The sequence below is a fragment of the Primulina tabacum genome, chromosome 10 (assembly GCF_025594145.1).
Source record: "Primulina tabacum isolate GXHZ01 chromosome 10, ASM2559414v2, whole genome shotgun sequence".
NCBI classification, from domain to species: Eukaryota; Viridiplantae; Streptophyta; class Magnoliopsida; order Lamiales; family Gesneriaceae; genus Primulina; species Primulina tabacum.
The window spans coordinates 1,692,509-1,706,214 of record NC_134559.1 but is presented as its reverse complement, the minus strand read 5'-3'; the positions used below and the strand labels follow the sequence as shown (position 1 = coordinate 1,706,214).

General features: G+C 32.7%; 2 protein-coding genes across 3 annotated transcripts; both read right to left on the bottom strand.

Annotated features, from left to right (window-relative positions):
* Positions 1-4,884: 4,884 nt before the first annotated feature.
* On the bottom strand, positions 4,885-6,236 carry LOC142506089 (mitogen-activated protein kinase kinase kinase 20-like). Its single transcript, XM_075619236.1, has one exon. It carries the CDS (start codon positions 6,123-6,125, stop codon positions 5,037-5,039), a length of 1,089 nt encoding a protein of 362 aa, XP_075475351.1. The 5' UTR covers positions 6,126-6,236; the 3' UTR covers positions 4,885-5,036.
* A 4,035-nt stretch (positions 6,237-10,271) lies between these two features.
* LOC142506026 (uncharacterized) lies at positions 10,272-13,379 on the bottom strand. 2 transcript variants are annotated; one of them, XM_075619162.1, is made up of 5 exons: positions 13,224-13,379; positions 12,006-12,627; positions 11,268-11,607; positions 10,870-10,951; positions 10,272-10,606 (listed from the first exon to the last, which is right to left on the bottom strand). In XM_075619162.1, exons 2-5 carry the CDS (start codon positions 12,556-12,558, stop codon positions 10,400-10,402), a joined length of 1,182 nt encoding a protein of 393 aa, XP_075475277.1. In that variant the 5' UTR covers positions 12,559-12,627; positions 13,224-13,379; the 3' UTR covers positions 10,272-10,399. The 2 variants fall into 2 exon arrangements, with proteins under 2 accessions (XP_075475277.1, XP_075475278.1); XM_075619163.1 differs by lacking the exon at positions 13,224-13,379 and adding an exon at positions 12,838-12,989.
* Between the last annotated feature and the right edge of the window lie 327 nt (positions 13,380-13,706).

The window sequence follows — 13,706 nt, the reverse complement described above, 5'->3', positions numbered from 1 at the left end:
TTAAAGTAATTAAAAAGTTAATGAACTTTAAAAATTTGATGAAATTGATTGACATACAAACATTAACCTAACGTACAACTATAGTTTCTCAAAAAATGTATTTGGCACACCTTAAAAATTTGTATGCATCTGACTCACCTTAAAGATTTGGATGTATTTTTAAAATTTATATCACACAGATTTTGGGAACGTATCCTTTTATAAATGTCAAAATCTGACCGGACCCGATAACCCGACCATGTATCTGACCCGAAAAAAGTAATCGGATTCAGGTTTTTTCGAGTCAACCCAGCGTGACACGAAAATTTTAGTTTTCTAAAATATATATATAAATAATAAATATTACTTACAATTTTATATATTGTATGTTTGAAAAAACTTATTATATATTTGTATCTTAAATTTTCACCATTTAATATTTAATTTGTAGCTACAAATATAGATGTATTAAACTAGTTTAATGTCAAACATCTTTTAAATACTATCATACATCATCCGACCTGAACCATGTAAATTGACACTTTTCTACTGTGGGCTGGGAGGAACACCGCATCATGAGTTCTGTAGAACACAACATCACATCATTTTTTTAAAAAAAAATATTTTATTGGTTTTTTATATTTTAATTCTTTATTTTCCTTTTTGGGTTTTTTATTTCATTTATTTTTTGGTCTTTTGTTTTCTCTCTTTTGGTGTATTAAGGGTGTCACAACTAGGAATGGCAACTTTCCTCGTGGGTTTGGGGTCCCGCGGGAAAAGTCCGAAACGGGGATGGGGATCCCCGATTTTTTCGGGTTTGGGTTCGGGTTTGGGGATTTAAAAAAATCCCCGATGTAATTCGGGGCGGGTATGAGATTACTATCCCCATCCCCGAAATCCCTGAACCCGCCTCGAAAATAATATCAATAATAAAATATTTTTTAAAATATTAATAATCTTATTATTTTTTAAAATATTAATAATCTTATTATTATTAATATTGATATTGATATTAATATTAATATTATCTCTAATAATAATAGATAATAATAAGTTTTGGTTCGAAAAATCTTCGAATTCGTCATCGTGTTGCCATATTATTATTTTTGAAACGGGGATGGGGACGGGGATGTGAAGTTGATCCCCGAAATTCCCCGAACCTGAAAAAGCGGGGATTGGGACGGGTATGAGGGTGGGGATGAAATTCGGGGATGGGGATGGCAAACCCGCCCCAGCCCATTGTCATCCCTAGTCACAACCCATTTTCTATATATATAATTTTTTTGGCTTTTTTTATATTCTAATTTTTTTAAAAAAATTGGTTTTTTTTAATATTCTAAATTCTTTATTTTATTTTTTACAAAACCATTTTATCCTTTTTATCTTGTCAAATTTTCTTGTTATAATTTAATATTCTAAGATCCGTGAGACGGTCTCACACTGAGACACACTCAAAATTATATTTGGTTCAACCCAAATATTTGGATGAATTTTTAAAATATATAACTCATACACAAGTTATTTATTTCTGTCTCTGTCGCTTCGCATCTCCTCTATTCTTATCTTCTATCCTCTCATCTATCTTTATCACCTCTGTCGAATTTTCAAAGTGTATATCTATATATATTTTCATCTTTTCTTTTTCAAAAATTTCAATTTTTGGCTTATTGTTCATTTAATAATTTTTTTATTTTAATATCATAGGAAATTTTGAATTCTAAAATTGATTTTGTGATTTTTTTATTCATGATTTATACAAATTAATATAATATTCAATAATAATAAAAGATGATCCAAAAAATGTCGCTTAATTTGTAATAATTGAATAGCCTCGCAAAAACCATGATTTTTTAAATTCTTTTTAGCATTTTCAATTAATATGTAAGCTACGTTATTTATATACAAAATTATATCCACACAATGCTAAATAATATTTTTTCCACATGTATATTTTCAATTCAAAAACAAGGTTATAGATTAATCAATTGATATATTTTAAAAAATTTACAAACATGCACATAAACCCATATATATACACATGTATAGATTAAATGATTTAATTTTTAAATGAATAAATTTATTTATTAATATAAATACTGAAAAATTATTTCAAACTGAATTTATTATATATGTCAATTAATTATTGATTCAAATAAATTAAAAAAATATGTTATAATTAAGTACAAAATTTATAAAATCCTATAATAAAAAATTTTCACAAAAATTTATAAAATTTTGCAAAAAAATCTACATAAATCCACATAAATATGTTTATAAATATGTGAGATTCTGTAAAAGTCAATAAAAACCTATCAAATCCATAAAAGTCTATCATTTGAAAAATTCATTAAAAATGATCAAAACTCTGGATTAATTACACTTCACTAAGTCCTGAATTCAATATTTGAACTAGAACCCATCAAAATATTACATAGACATTTTCTAAGTTTCAACACATCTTATAAATATTTTAAGGAGCTTGAAAATAATATGAAACTTCTTTGACAACATTAAAAGTCATGTATATGTTGTCGAAGCCCAAATTTATATGAATGTATTGAGCAGAGTATGTTATTAAATTATCAATTTGGAGTACAAGAATGCGTAACATGAAATATTATAAATTTGAACAATAAATTAGGCTGATGTTTAGATGTTAGATCTGTTTCTCGCATTAACGTGCATGTTTTAATGAGCACTTTTATGTTTTAAGGATTATCGATTCTTTTTACGAATATAATAATTATCAACAATTTCAAGTGAAAAAAAGAAAAAAGAAAAACTAGTTCATTTGGGGATGGATGTAGATATTTTTGGTTAAATATGTCATTCTTTTCGTAGTATAAATATAAATATTTGAGAGCGTTACATTTAAAAATATATGTATAAATTATAGGAGTCTGAAACTTAAAAATATTTAAAAACTATTATTCATAAATAATATATTTGAAATTGATGATTTATATATATATATATATTCACACACACACATTACCAATCATTTTAATAAATAGATTAAGATGTTTGTCTACATGCATAACATGCAAGAACAAGAACATTTGCAACAAAAAGAAGTTGACTAGTCTGTCGGTCATTATCGATGGTTTGGATGTCTCTGTCTACAAAATCCAAAAGAAAAAAAAAAACATGTTTTCTCGAAAATTCATTTAGCATGCCGTTATAAATATATTTGAATTATTTTTAAAATTGTACTTTGCAATCTGAATTATGTTATAAAGTTTTCTGAATATAAATTTAACGGCTTTCTGAATACCATTAATAAATACTACACATGCGGTACACGGTACAGAAACATATATTTTGATCATAAAGTTATTTAAAGCAAGGTTCTAGAAAGCGTGAAGTGTCCGAAGCGCGGATGTCGAGCTCCAAGCTTTTTAAGCTTAGGCGAAATTAGCACATGCTTAAGCTTGAAAAAATATTTTTTATTTTTAGTGTAATTGTAATTATCTCAAACCAATAAAGAGATAAAATAATAGATAAATATGATAAATTTAAGTATGATGCATTAATTCTCATATTTATAAAAGCATAAAAATCTCAAACTTGCAATCTTTATTTGTTTTTGCAACTAGATCACATTAAAAAATGCTAAATATTTGTCAAATCATTACCAGACATGTTTAATCATAATTAAAAAATAAACATCTAAATTATAAACCTAATTTATTATTTTAAAATAAAAAGGCATACCTTCAAAATAAAAAAAAACTAAAAATAAATAAATGTGATTAATTGTGCTTAACCACACTTAATTAAATGTGTTAATTACGCTTAATTCGGTCAAACTACAATTTAATTGTTTTTTTTTTTTTTGCTTTTTTCCGAAGCGGAGCGTTTTTGTCGAGCTTCAAGCTTAAACACGCTTAAGCTCGAGCTTTTCAAAACACTGATTTAAATTCGAATTAAAAAAAAAAAAACAAATACAGTAACATGAGTATGATTAAGATATTTTAGAGTTTTGTCCCATAAATTGTGAGAAGATTACCTAAAGACTTGTCCAAAATTTCAAAGTTGTTTAAAAAGAATGTCTGATTCAGGGAGGTTTGGGTGTATCTAGCAGCATCCATACCCCAATTGCAAGTGCTAGATTAGTGGCATATACCAACTTGCGTAATAGTTCATCCCTACCACAACTTGTAACATGTCGTGGTTTATGCATTACTATTTATTCTTTTGGTACAATTAAATTCAATATTACCAACAGGCAGATTGATTTTATAATGGTTGTGATGTAATATCACTGTCCCCTGCCTTGGACTGTGACGTGACATGACCATTATTCTTTTGGGTTCGGTCTCAGCTAAGGTATATTTAAAAAAAAGCTAGTTGACTCGCCTAACTCACAATCTGTTGACTAGGTTTTTTCTCAATTTCCCGAATTGGTGGGCAATGTAGGTTGTACTTGGGATGTGGATTTGGGACTTATTTTACTTTGTTATGCGCGACTTTGATCCTGAATTTAAAGGTGGTTGCAAGTTGAGACATTGCAGCAGAAAGGCCAGATTCTTGGCAAATCACAAAACTAGGGCTGTGCCCAATGGTCCTTAATTATCAGAACTGTTGCCTAACATATCCACCGCCACCATACATACTCTCCTATTCCCAAAGAAAACTACTACTATAATATCCCAACAGACATGAGATATATACGGAGGATTCGAATTTTGAAGCAACGAATTCATGGATTAAATATTTTTACAAATAAAACAAAATTTACTCCATTAATATTTTGCTCCCATCAATTTCAAATAAATTAAGAACCCCATTTAGTTAAAATATATATATATATATATATATATATATATTTAGCTTATGTTGCGATTGTCGAAATAAAATATGCATGTGTTGAAGAAATATCAAAGTATGAGCTTAGAAAACAGAGTACCAACATAGTTAATATTGGGAGAACATTGAAATGAATGTGGTATAAATCTTCTTTTAGTTCTGTACAATCAATACAATCTGTGGCTTGATTCCAAGAGAAAGAAGCCCTTGTATGAAGTCTAATATAAATGGAACAATTGTGCGTTCCATCACCGGATGGTGATCCAATCATCCGAGACAGACCAATAGGGACTTTGATGGCTCATTAGCTGCCGCATCCGGTCCCAAGGGCTAGATGGTGACTGCATACTCGTCAAATTGGAGAAGTAAAGGGCCGGTTGAGGAGAATATTCCGGGGTGGGGAAAGATGTAATTGAACACGTCGTAGGTGATTCCCAATCAGGGAAATCGAATGGGCATCTTGGAGATGGTGAGACGGTCATTTTATACCCTTGCCTGTCTTTCAACGGAGAAGCTAGATCATCAAAATATTGATCGTTGGAGACGAAGGGGTGATCTAGGAGCATCTCAGCCGTCCATCTTTTGCTTGGATCCTTCACGAAGCACTTTCCAAGAAAATCTTTTCCTTCTTCCGATAATCTCCCGGGAATCTCTGGCACCTCTTCGCCGTCGCCGATTTTCATTAGCACCTCCGCCAGGTTGGAACACCGCCACACCGGATTTCCTGTCAACATCTCCGCTACGACACACCCCAGTGCCCACACATCCGCAGGGGCCCCCTGTTCTCCGCCTGTGACAGTCTCCGGCGACATGTACATCGGCGTACCTCTGAATTCGCACCCAGGAGAATTCCCTTTCCCGGCCCGCTTCGATAAACCAAAATCCGCAATCTTTACTCTGCCGTTCGGGCATAAGAGAATGTTCTGAAGCTTTAAATCACAGTGAACATAACCAAACTTGTGAATATAGTGAAGACCTTTCAGCAAAGCTTTGGTGTATCCCACAACTTCGGATTCCGGAAGCCTCTGATTATCGGAGTTCTTCATTTTATCAGCCAACGTGCCGCCGGGAGCGTACTCCAACATCAAATTATACAATCTCTCGCCATTTTCACACGAAAAACTTCCTCCGAAACAACTGATAATTTGTGGGCAATCTTTAAGATCATCCAAAATCAACTTCTCGTTCATCAGTGAAGAAGAATGCAAAACCCCACATGATTTCACCGCCATCAGCGGAGGGGTCTGAGAAGAACTCTGGCTTCTGGGCACTGCTAAATTCACCATGGCGAAGCTTCCATGACCCAATTTCTCACCGCGAATCCAATCCATGTCCATTTCTCAATTCTCAATCAAGAACTTAACTTTCTTTAAACTATTGAAAAAAGGGGAGAAGCAAGAGAAGTGGTCTCGAGTTTGAGAAATTTATGACTTCTGTTGTATTTATATAAGAGAATCTTGGAGTTGATTTGTATAAACTTTAAAAATAAGAAGCACGTGGTCGTGAAGGATACTTCGCGGGAACCCTAAATAGCGGACCCTAGTTTAGGAAACGTGGTTTGTATGGTTGACCATTGTTAATAATCTCTATAAAGATCTTATTTTAAATTTTTTTTTAATTGAAAACGGAGATTTTTTTTTTTTTAAAAATCAAGAATTATCAGTTTCAAAGTGTTAATTAGTTCTCTAATAGTATGATATCACCGATATTTATTCGCGAGACGAGTCAATCATGTCTACATTTACAACAAAAAATAATAATTTTTATGAGTGACTTAAATAAAATATTCGTCTCATAATATTGACATGTGAGACCGTCTCACGTTTTTTTGTAATTAAAAAATTGTATGAATGAAAACTTCCTTTCGCTGCACCAGATATATATCAACTAAGTGCAGATTATGAAAAATCTTAAAATAGTTGTTAAATATGATATGATTTTATTTTTCTGCTATATTTGATTGATTAGAATATTTTTATAATTTAGAGATATAATTTTATTATGTAAAAAATCAATGTTATGATTTAAGTAATCCATTATCCAATTAAAGTCAAAGTCAGTGCGATTATGGGTTCGTATTTGGTGTGGTCAGGGTTCACATTAGAAAGTTATGTTATAATTAAAACTTGACTTTTAATTTGAATGGATTTGTTCAAATCGAGTCTCCCAAGATTTTTCTTTAAAAATGGCTAGAGAAGCGATAATGTTAAATTTGAATTTTGATATGAACTAATATTATATGTACGAGATGAGTTAAAAGGGAAGTCAATTAGAACCGACTTTCATACTTATCTTTTTATATTAAGGATTGATTAGGTTTGGAATATAGGCAAGTGGCGTCTTTCTTCGTGTGGTTGGTAATTCTAAAATTCATTATATTTAAATTTTAAAAAATGATTTTATATTAAACACCTCGAGTTCATCCATTTACAAAATGAACAACTTAGTGAGACAGTCTCACGATTTTTTATCTGTGAGACGGATCAACCATACCGATATTCACAATAAAAATTAATATTTTTGCCAAATTTATATTCGTAAAGAAACTATATGTATATATTTATTTAAGATATATAAGAGTTTAGAAGAATTAACTTTGGCCTCTCGAGGCCTACGTAATAGAATAATATGGGCATATCCATAACTTGCATGCATAAAATTAGCAGTCAACCATTGGGACACACGCAACTTGACACATTTGATTCCTTCACACATCCTTATTTTCGAAATATGGTCCAAATTATGAGGATCGGTTGCGAAGCTCTCTAGTTAATATTTTTATTTTGACTTGAAAAAATCACCATCTAATCTACCCTGACGGCGGAGGCTAATGTTGACCTCTAAAAACCCCTTATCTATTAATTTTTTAGTTCGAAATTTAAAGCATATCTATGTTGTGTTGACTTCATCATTTTTGGGGAACTAAAATTGACCTGTCATTTCTTATGAGAATTTTAAATAATTTTAAGTAATATCGATTTTATCAGAATATTATCAGATATTTGTAGGTATTTTTACAAAATAATGAAGGATTTCATTTTCATTTCAATTCCGTTCTTCACGATCTTCTAATATCACCACGTCTTTCCACATGCTTGGTTTACCAAAGTGTCAAAATGATAAATTATTGGATTATTGGGGTGTTCACAAAACAATAGTATAAAACTCGTATATATTGGACAATTGAAGGCTGTCTGCGCCAAATTTGATGCATCTCACCCAAGTCCATAAGATTGATTGTGATCATCACCCAAAAAAAAAAAAAAAACCAACTATTATATTATTATTATAAAATAGATGGCGGAGACAAAATCCAACATCTCGGAACCAACTCATCAAAAAGTATCACAACATGAGGCTATATAATTGGTTCGAAAATAAGAGATTGAGTGTTGAAAATAAGAATTTTAAATATTGAAAATTAGTCTGTGATGATGTACATAATGATGTATTTATTTTTGGATTATTTCTAAAAAAATTTGGTAAATAGGTCTCTCAATCCGTGAAGAAAAACATAATTGAGTAGTGAAAATTTTATAAAAGTGTGTAATTTAATATATTTTATGAATTTGATATTTTTGCCATAGATTTTTACTTTTAACCGTTCATAAATTTTTCCAAAAATAACAACCGAAGAAACTAGAGAATTAAATTATATTTTTCCTAGATTATTTAAAAAAATATTTAACTAATGGACAAACAGTATCTTAAGCATAGCTGACTACTGCATGTTACACCAACCAAAGAACGCACCACATGGGAAACCAACCTATCCATGTCTTGGGGACTATCTCACTTTGTAAAATTCGAGGCATCATTAAATGTCTCGTTTTGTTGACAACATGCTGACGCTACCCCCACGAAACTCAGGGGAGAAAATGGGTGGAGTAATGAACTCATTCCTTTGTATAAAATTGAATTCGACATCTCCATTTGAGATATTCAAGTTCCTTGTCAATAATTTTTTTTAATAACGCGTAAACCCTCGGGCTAATGGAACAGCTTGCAAATCACGTTGCTCAAGTAAACCGACATGCTCGTTCGAGAAAGTACTCTTGGTAGTAGGAGAATAAAACTCATGATCATTGATTAAATGTTCACATATTCCACCGACTCGGACATCACTCGTGGCTCCTTGTTGTGTATTTGAATATATGAATAGTAATCAAGCATGTTAGTGTGTGAAAATCCTCGTAATATTTTGAAACGATCCATTTATCGTCCTTAAATTATAAATTTGAAACGGGTAATAATAATAAGAAGAAGAAAAAAAAAAGGAGTGGGTGCAATTGAATTTAGAGCGGGTGGGTCATTCAACCGTCCAGATAGTGGTAATATTTGCATGTCTATGTGAGTACAACATAAGCATTCACATGTTTGCACGTTCTTAATGTTTTAGATGTAACAAAAGGTCGGTCATAACTTTGCGATTTTTAGCCGTTTAATATGCTAACGTGATTTCTCGATATATAATATTTCTTCGCATAAAAGATATTAACATTTGAAATATCATTTTGTACCTAATAAATTATAGGTATGTAGCAGTAGTATTAGTTAATTTTAATAATATAAATTTATATAATAAATTAAGGAAAAGAAAGGAGGATAGGGAAGAACAAAGTTGGTTAATTAGTTAATGAATGATGCTTGAGAAATAACATCATGAACCAAACTGACTATTACACCGCCGCCCCTTTCGTTGAATCAATCCCCGCAGTCTGTCACTTTAACAATTCAATCACGATATCCCGATTAAAAGTTGGACCCAATAAAAGAAGCTTACGGGGGTTTCTTTAAAGTAGCTTGAACCTGTACAAATTATGGCATTTTTTTTTGGTCATAAATTATTTCAAATAATTGAAGTCAGAATAAATAATTCTGTCAAATAATTCGACATTTACTATTTATTTGACCTCTCCTTCACGACAACGAGCTGCGGCGGCTGGGCTAATTTTTTTAACTTCAAAATACTGTCCACTAAATTATCCGTACCTATTAATCAAATTAAACGATTTTAACCAAAAGATACAAATTGGAAACAAGCCCTTTTCGTTTTGATAAAAACTTGTGTGAGACCGTCTCACGGATCGTTATTTGTGAGACGGATATCTTATTTGGGTCATCCATGAAAAGATATTAATTTTAATACTAAGAGTATTATTTTTATTGTGCATTTCAGTATGATTGACCCGTTTCACAGATAAAGATTCGTGATATCGTCTCACAAGAGACCTACTCTTTCGTTTTTTGTTTCATGCATGCATATTTTAAGAAACTTCATATGAAATTCGACTCAATTATTTAATAATAAAAATATATATATATATAACATATCCGCATTATCGTTTTATCAAATTTATGCAATATGTGCAAAATCAATTGCAATATAGCTCACATCCTTTTCAGGTTTTTGAGTTCATTAGCACTTTAGAAACAAAGTACTGCAGCTGAAGTTTAGTTTGTATCCATTTTGTCAAGATTGCTTCACCAGCGAATTTAAGATAAAATTGAAACCACAACAGAGACAAAATTTACATACTGTTATGCTGGAAGGAAGAGTATATATAATCTCACACTTAAAAGTACATCAATAAATTAACGCCAGATCAAACTAGCTTTCACGGCAGACACAGTGATGGCAAAAAGAGCACGTCTCAAAATATTTAACGAAGGAGATCCCTTTACGCGACCTGTGAGTAGCTCGTGTTGCATTATTTTCTGAGGGTAAATGTCTCACAGCTTGAGCTTTCATCTGTGCAGCTCTGAGTTTGTCAAAGATTTTGTCCATCGATTTTGATCTCTTCTTTTCAAGATTCATCTGAAAAGAAAAGGAAGATGGAGTCAATATCCCATAAATGGCCCCATTTATTTTTCTGCTCTGAATAGATAGGTTATGTATTCCATAAGTGATGAATGCATACATGTAACAGTACGACTATGTCATCACGAAAGTTATGGTATTAAAACTGTACATACATGAGTTGATACAAGTGGCCTGTAAAATCACCATTTTTTGCATCTTTTTGATGCAGTAGTACAAACAAATATATTGTGTTTAATAACCAGGTGGTTACACAATACCTCGAGTTTCTGAATAGCTGCCTCCGCTTTTGCCTTCTGCAAGTTCTCCCAAGCTGTGATCTTGGCTTCCTCTCTTTGCAATCTGGATAAACACCACAGATACATACTAATTACAAATTTTTAAGGAAGTGGTTCTCTTTTGTAACCTTTCACATCCGAAAAATACACCATTGCAGCTTTCATTATATATTCTATTAGAATTTAACTAATACTTCCATTGAGGATAGCCACGAGTTTTCACAATTTTTAAGCTCTCTGCAGCAACAACTCAAATCTACTACATAACAACCCAAGCTTATATTTTGATAAGACAACCATGTCCTGACAAATTATTGCTGACCAACATTGGCGGGTAATACTTTTTACCTTCATTTTATTCACTAACAAACAAAGCATACCTCGATGTGTTTCTTGACGCCTCTGCGATACTCCAAGGCAAAGGCAAGTCGTCAACATTGGTCGAGTATTTCAATTTTCTCATTACTTGTTTTTTTGAGTGCCTCAATGTAGTCGTGCCTTTGTCCACCTGAACATCCCTGATTTCATCTTTAGCTGCAGGAGTACTCCTGTCCGGAATCAAGAAAGTAGAGATTCCAGAAGTTAAGGCAGAGAACGACAACCGCCCCTTGGAAGATGAATGAGAACTTCCCTCTGGGCTCATTTGAGTTGCCATATCCCTCCGTGAAACAGTCCGCGAAACCAATGCTTCTTCGCCCTTGGTGCTGTCAAGTTTATAATCTGTTGTTCGATTCAACAAAAAAATTAGTTATTAAGTAGTATTAACCTACCTTAAGTGCAGTGGAAGAAAAATCAAGTAATTCATTTCGCAAACTAAACAGATGTTAAATGGTAGGTTTGGCTATTGAGGATAGTTAAGGTTCGACTCCAATTTAGGGAGATTTGATTTATTGTGAACTAACAAAATCAAAATTAAGAATGGGGCTCATTATATACATCTAGAGCAGAGAAACTACCCAGGTTTTTAAATTATAGAAAACCCTCAAACACTGAAACTGGCAATTGATAAGCGGCAAGCCTAGATAACAATCAAAAGACATGGGAATTAGGTAAATGCATGAGAAGTTCAATATGTATAGAAGTCACAAAACTAATGGAAAGAACGACTCCATATATACCTTGAGAGCTTGGCACTGAAGTTTCACTAAGCAAATCTGACAATCCAGGCACGCTACTATTCCAAGTCATACTATTTTCTGCATACAAAAAATTTGATTTTTCGAAAATCCCACCATCATAATGAACATGGAACCCATCTGGGACCAACACTCCAGTTGTAAGCGGCGAATTTGCTGTGTAATTCCTCACATTCCCACCTTCAAGCACGGGCACAATGGGAGAATAGTTCGAGAAGTACCCAAGATCCTGAGGTCCACTCTTAGATTTTTGTCGCCTTTGAGACTGCCCTAATGAGGTCTTGCAAGAAGCATTACCAGAAATTGGGCTCGTGATCCATCTCTCAGCATCATCCCATTTCGAAGGCAAAGCACGCCCACTATTAAAGGGCATCAAAGCAGCAGCATTAATATGACTCCGGTTACTATTTGTTGGAAATGGTATTCGCTCTGAATGCCAGCTTTTAAGTGTTCCTCCCACATTACCATCACCATAATCTGGCGTTCCAGGGCTCGTATAGGCACCTGAGTTCCTAAATGACTGTGGATTCTTCATGACTTTCAGTTGAGATCAAATGTAGTCCACATTGCTTCAAAATCTTCACAATTTCAAGCAAAATATATCCTAATACATAATTTCACTAACAGTTAGAAGGCATCACCTAAATGCTTCAAGAATACAAAATTCCAACTCTAGCTACGGAGAATACCATCTATCTACTGACTCTATGGATAGCTAGCAAAAATCATCAACAACAAGAGGCAATTTTCACTTAGTTCTAAACTATATATATCAACTCTATCTTCTGGTCACCACACACACACAGATTCTTACAGGATATGTAACTGGATAGCAGGCAGCGGACATCTATATCTGTAAATTTGTAAAACATTTCATAACGATCAATTTATTGGAGCATAATAGTTTATGAGTTTGGGGCTGGAGGACAGCGGATAGACTTGAGAAGTACAAATACACCAGCTGCAAAGGTGGATCACATCAACGTTAAGCTTCAAAGAATTGAAATTCTTTTAACAAGAACACAATGTGATATTAAACTTAAAAAAGACTCTGCCTTTCGTTGTCGAAATAGCTAGATTATCGTTCCTTCCGGTAACATGGTTTACTTTTCCTGCTTCGCACACACGACACACACTCATGGAACCAGAAAATGAAAAAAAAAAAGGCAGTAACAAGAAACGGGCTTTCACAATCCTTACTTTTACGGAAAAAATGAAGCAAGAAAATCCAGCAAAGGCATGCTTTCAGCACTTTTTTGCTCCTCTAACTTTTCGACTTCTTCTTGTTCAACCCTTTGCAGGATGGACTAAACAGTGAGTAATAGAGAGAGAGAATATTTTAATTAATGGAACACTGTGCCTACTGTTCGCTTGTGAAGCACCGAGTTAAATACGATAAAGAAAAAAAAAAAAAACTGTTTGTGCCGACGAAGTACTGCCGCAAGAACCAAGGAGACATAATTAATTTGTGGAGTATTATGAAAAATAAATAAAAAATGAGGTGGAAAATTTGCCCATTTGGTCTTGTATTTGTTTAGTTTGCTTGTAAATTTAATAATTTCTTTATGTTATTTTCATTTTTCTTTATTCAGATATTTTTGGATCGGTATTATCTGATATTTGGGACTAAAATGTGTTGCTACTTTGGCATATTAATCTTGGTAATATTTTGGAAATTGTAAA

Coding starts and splice junctions, on each gene's coding strand:
- LOC142506026 (XM_075619162.1), bottom strand. CDS start 12,558: ATGAAGAATCCACAGTCATTTAGGAACTCAGGTGCCTATACGAGCCCT. Junction 10,952..11,267: donor GCGTCAAGAAACACATCGAG/GTATGCTTTGTT, acceptor GTGTTTATCCAG/ATTGCAAAGAGAGGAAGCCA. Junction 10,607..10,869: donor CAGCTATTCAGAAACTCGAG/GTATTGTGTAAC, acceptor TTTTCTTTTCAG/ATGAATCTTGAAAAGAAGAG.
- LOC142506089 (XM_075619236.1), bottom strand. CDS start 6,125: ATGGACATGGATTGGATTCGCGGTGAGAAATTGGGTCATGGAAGCTTC.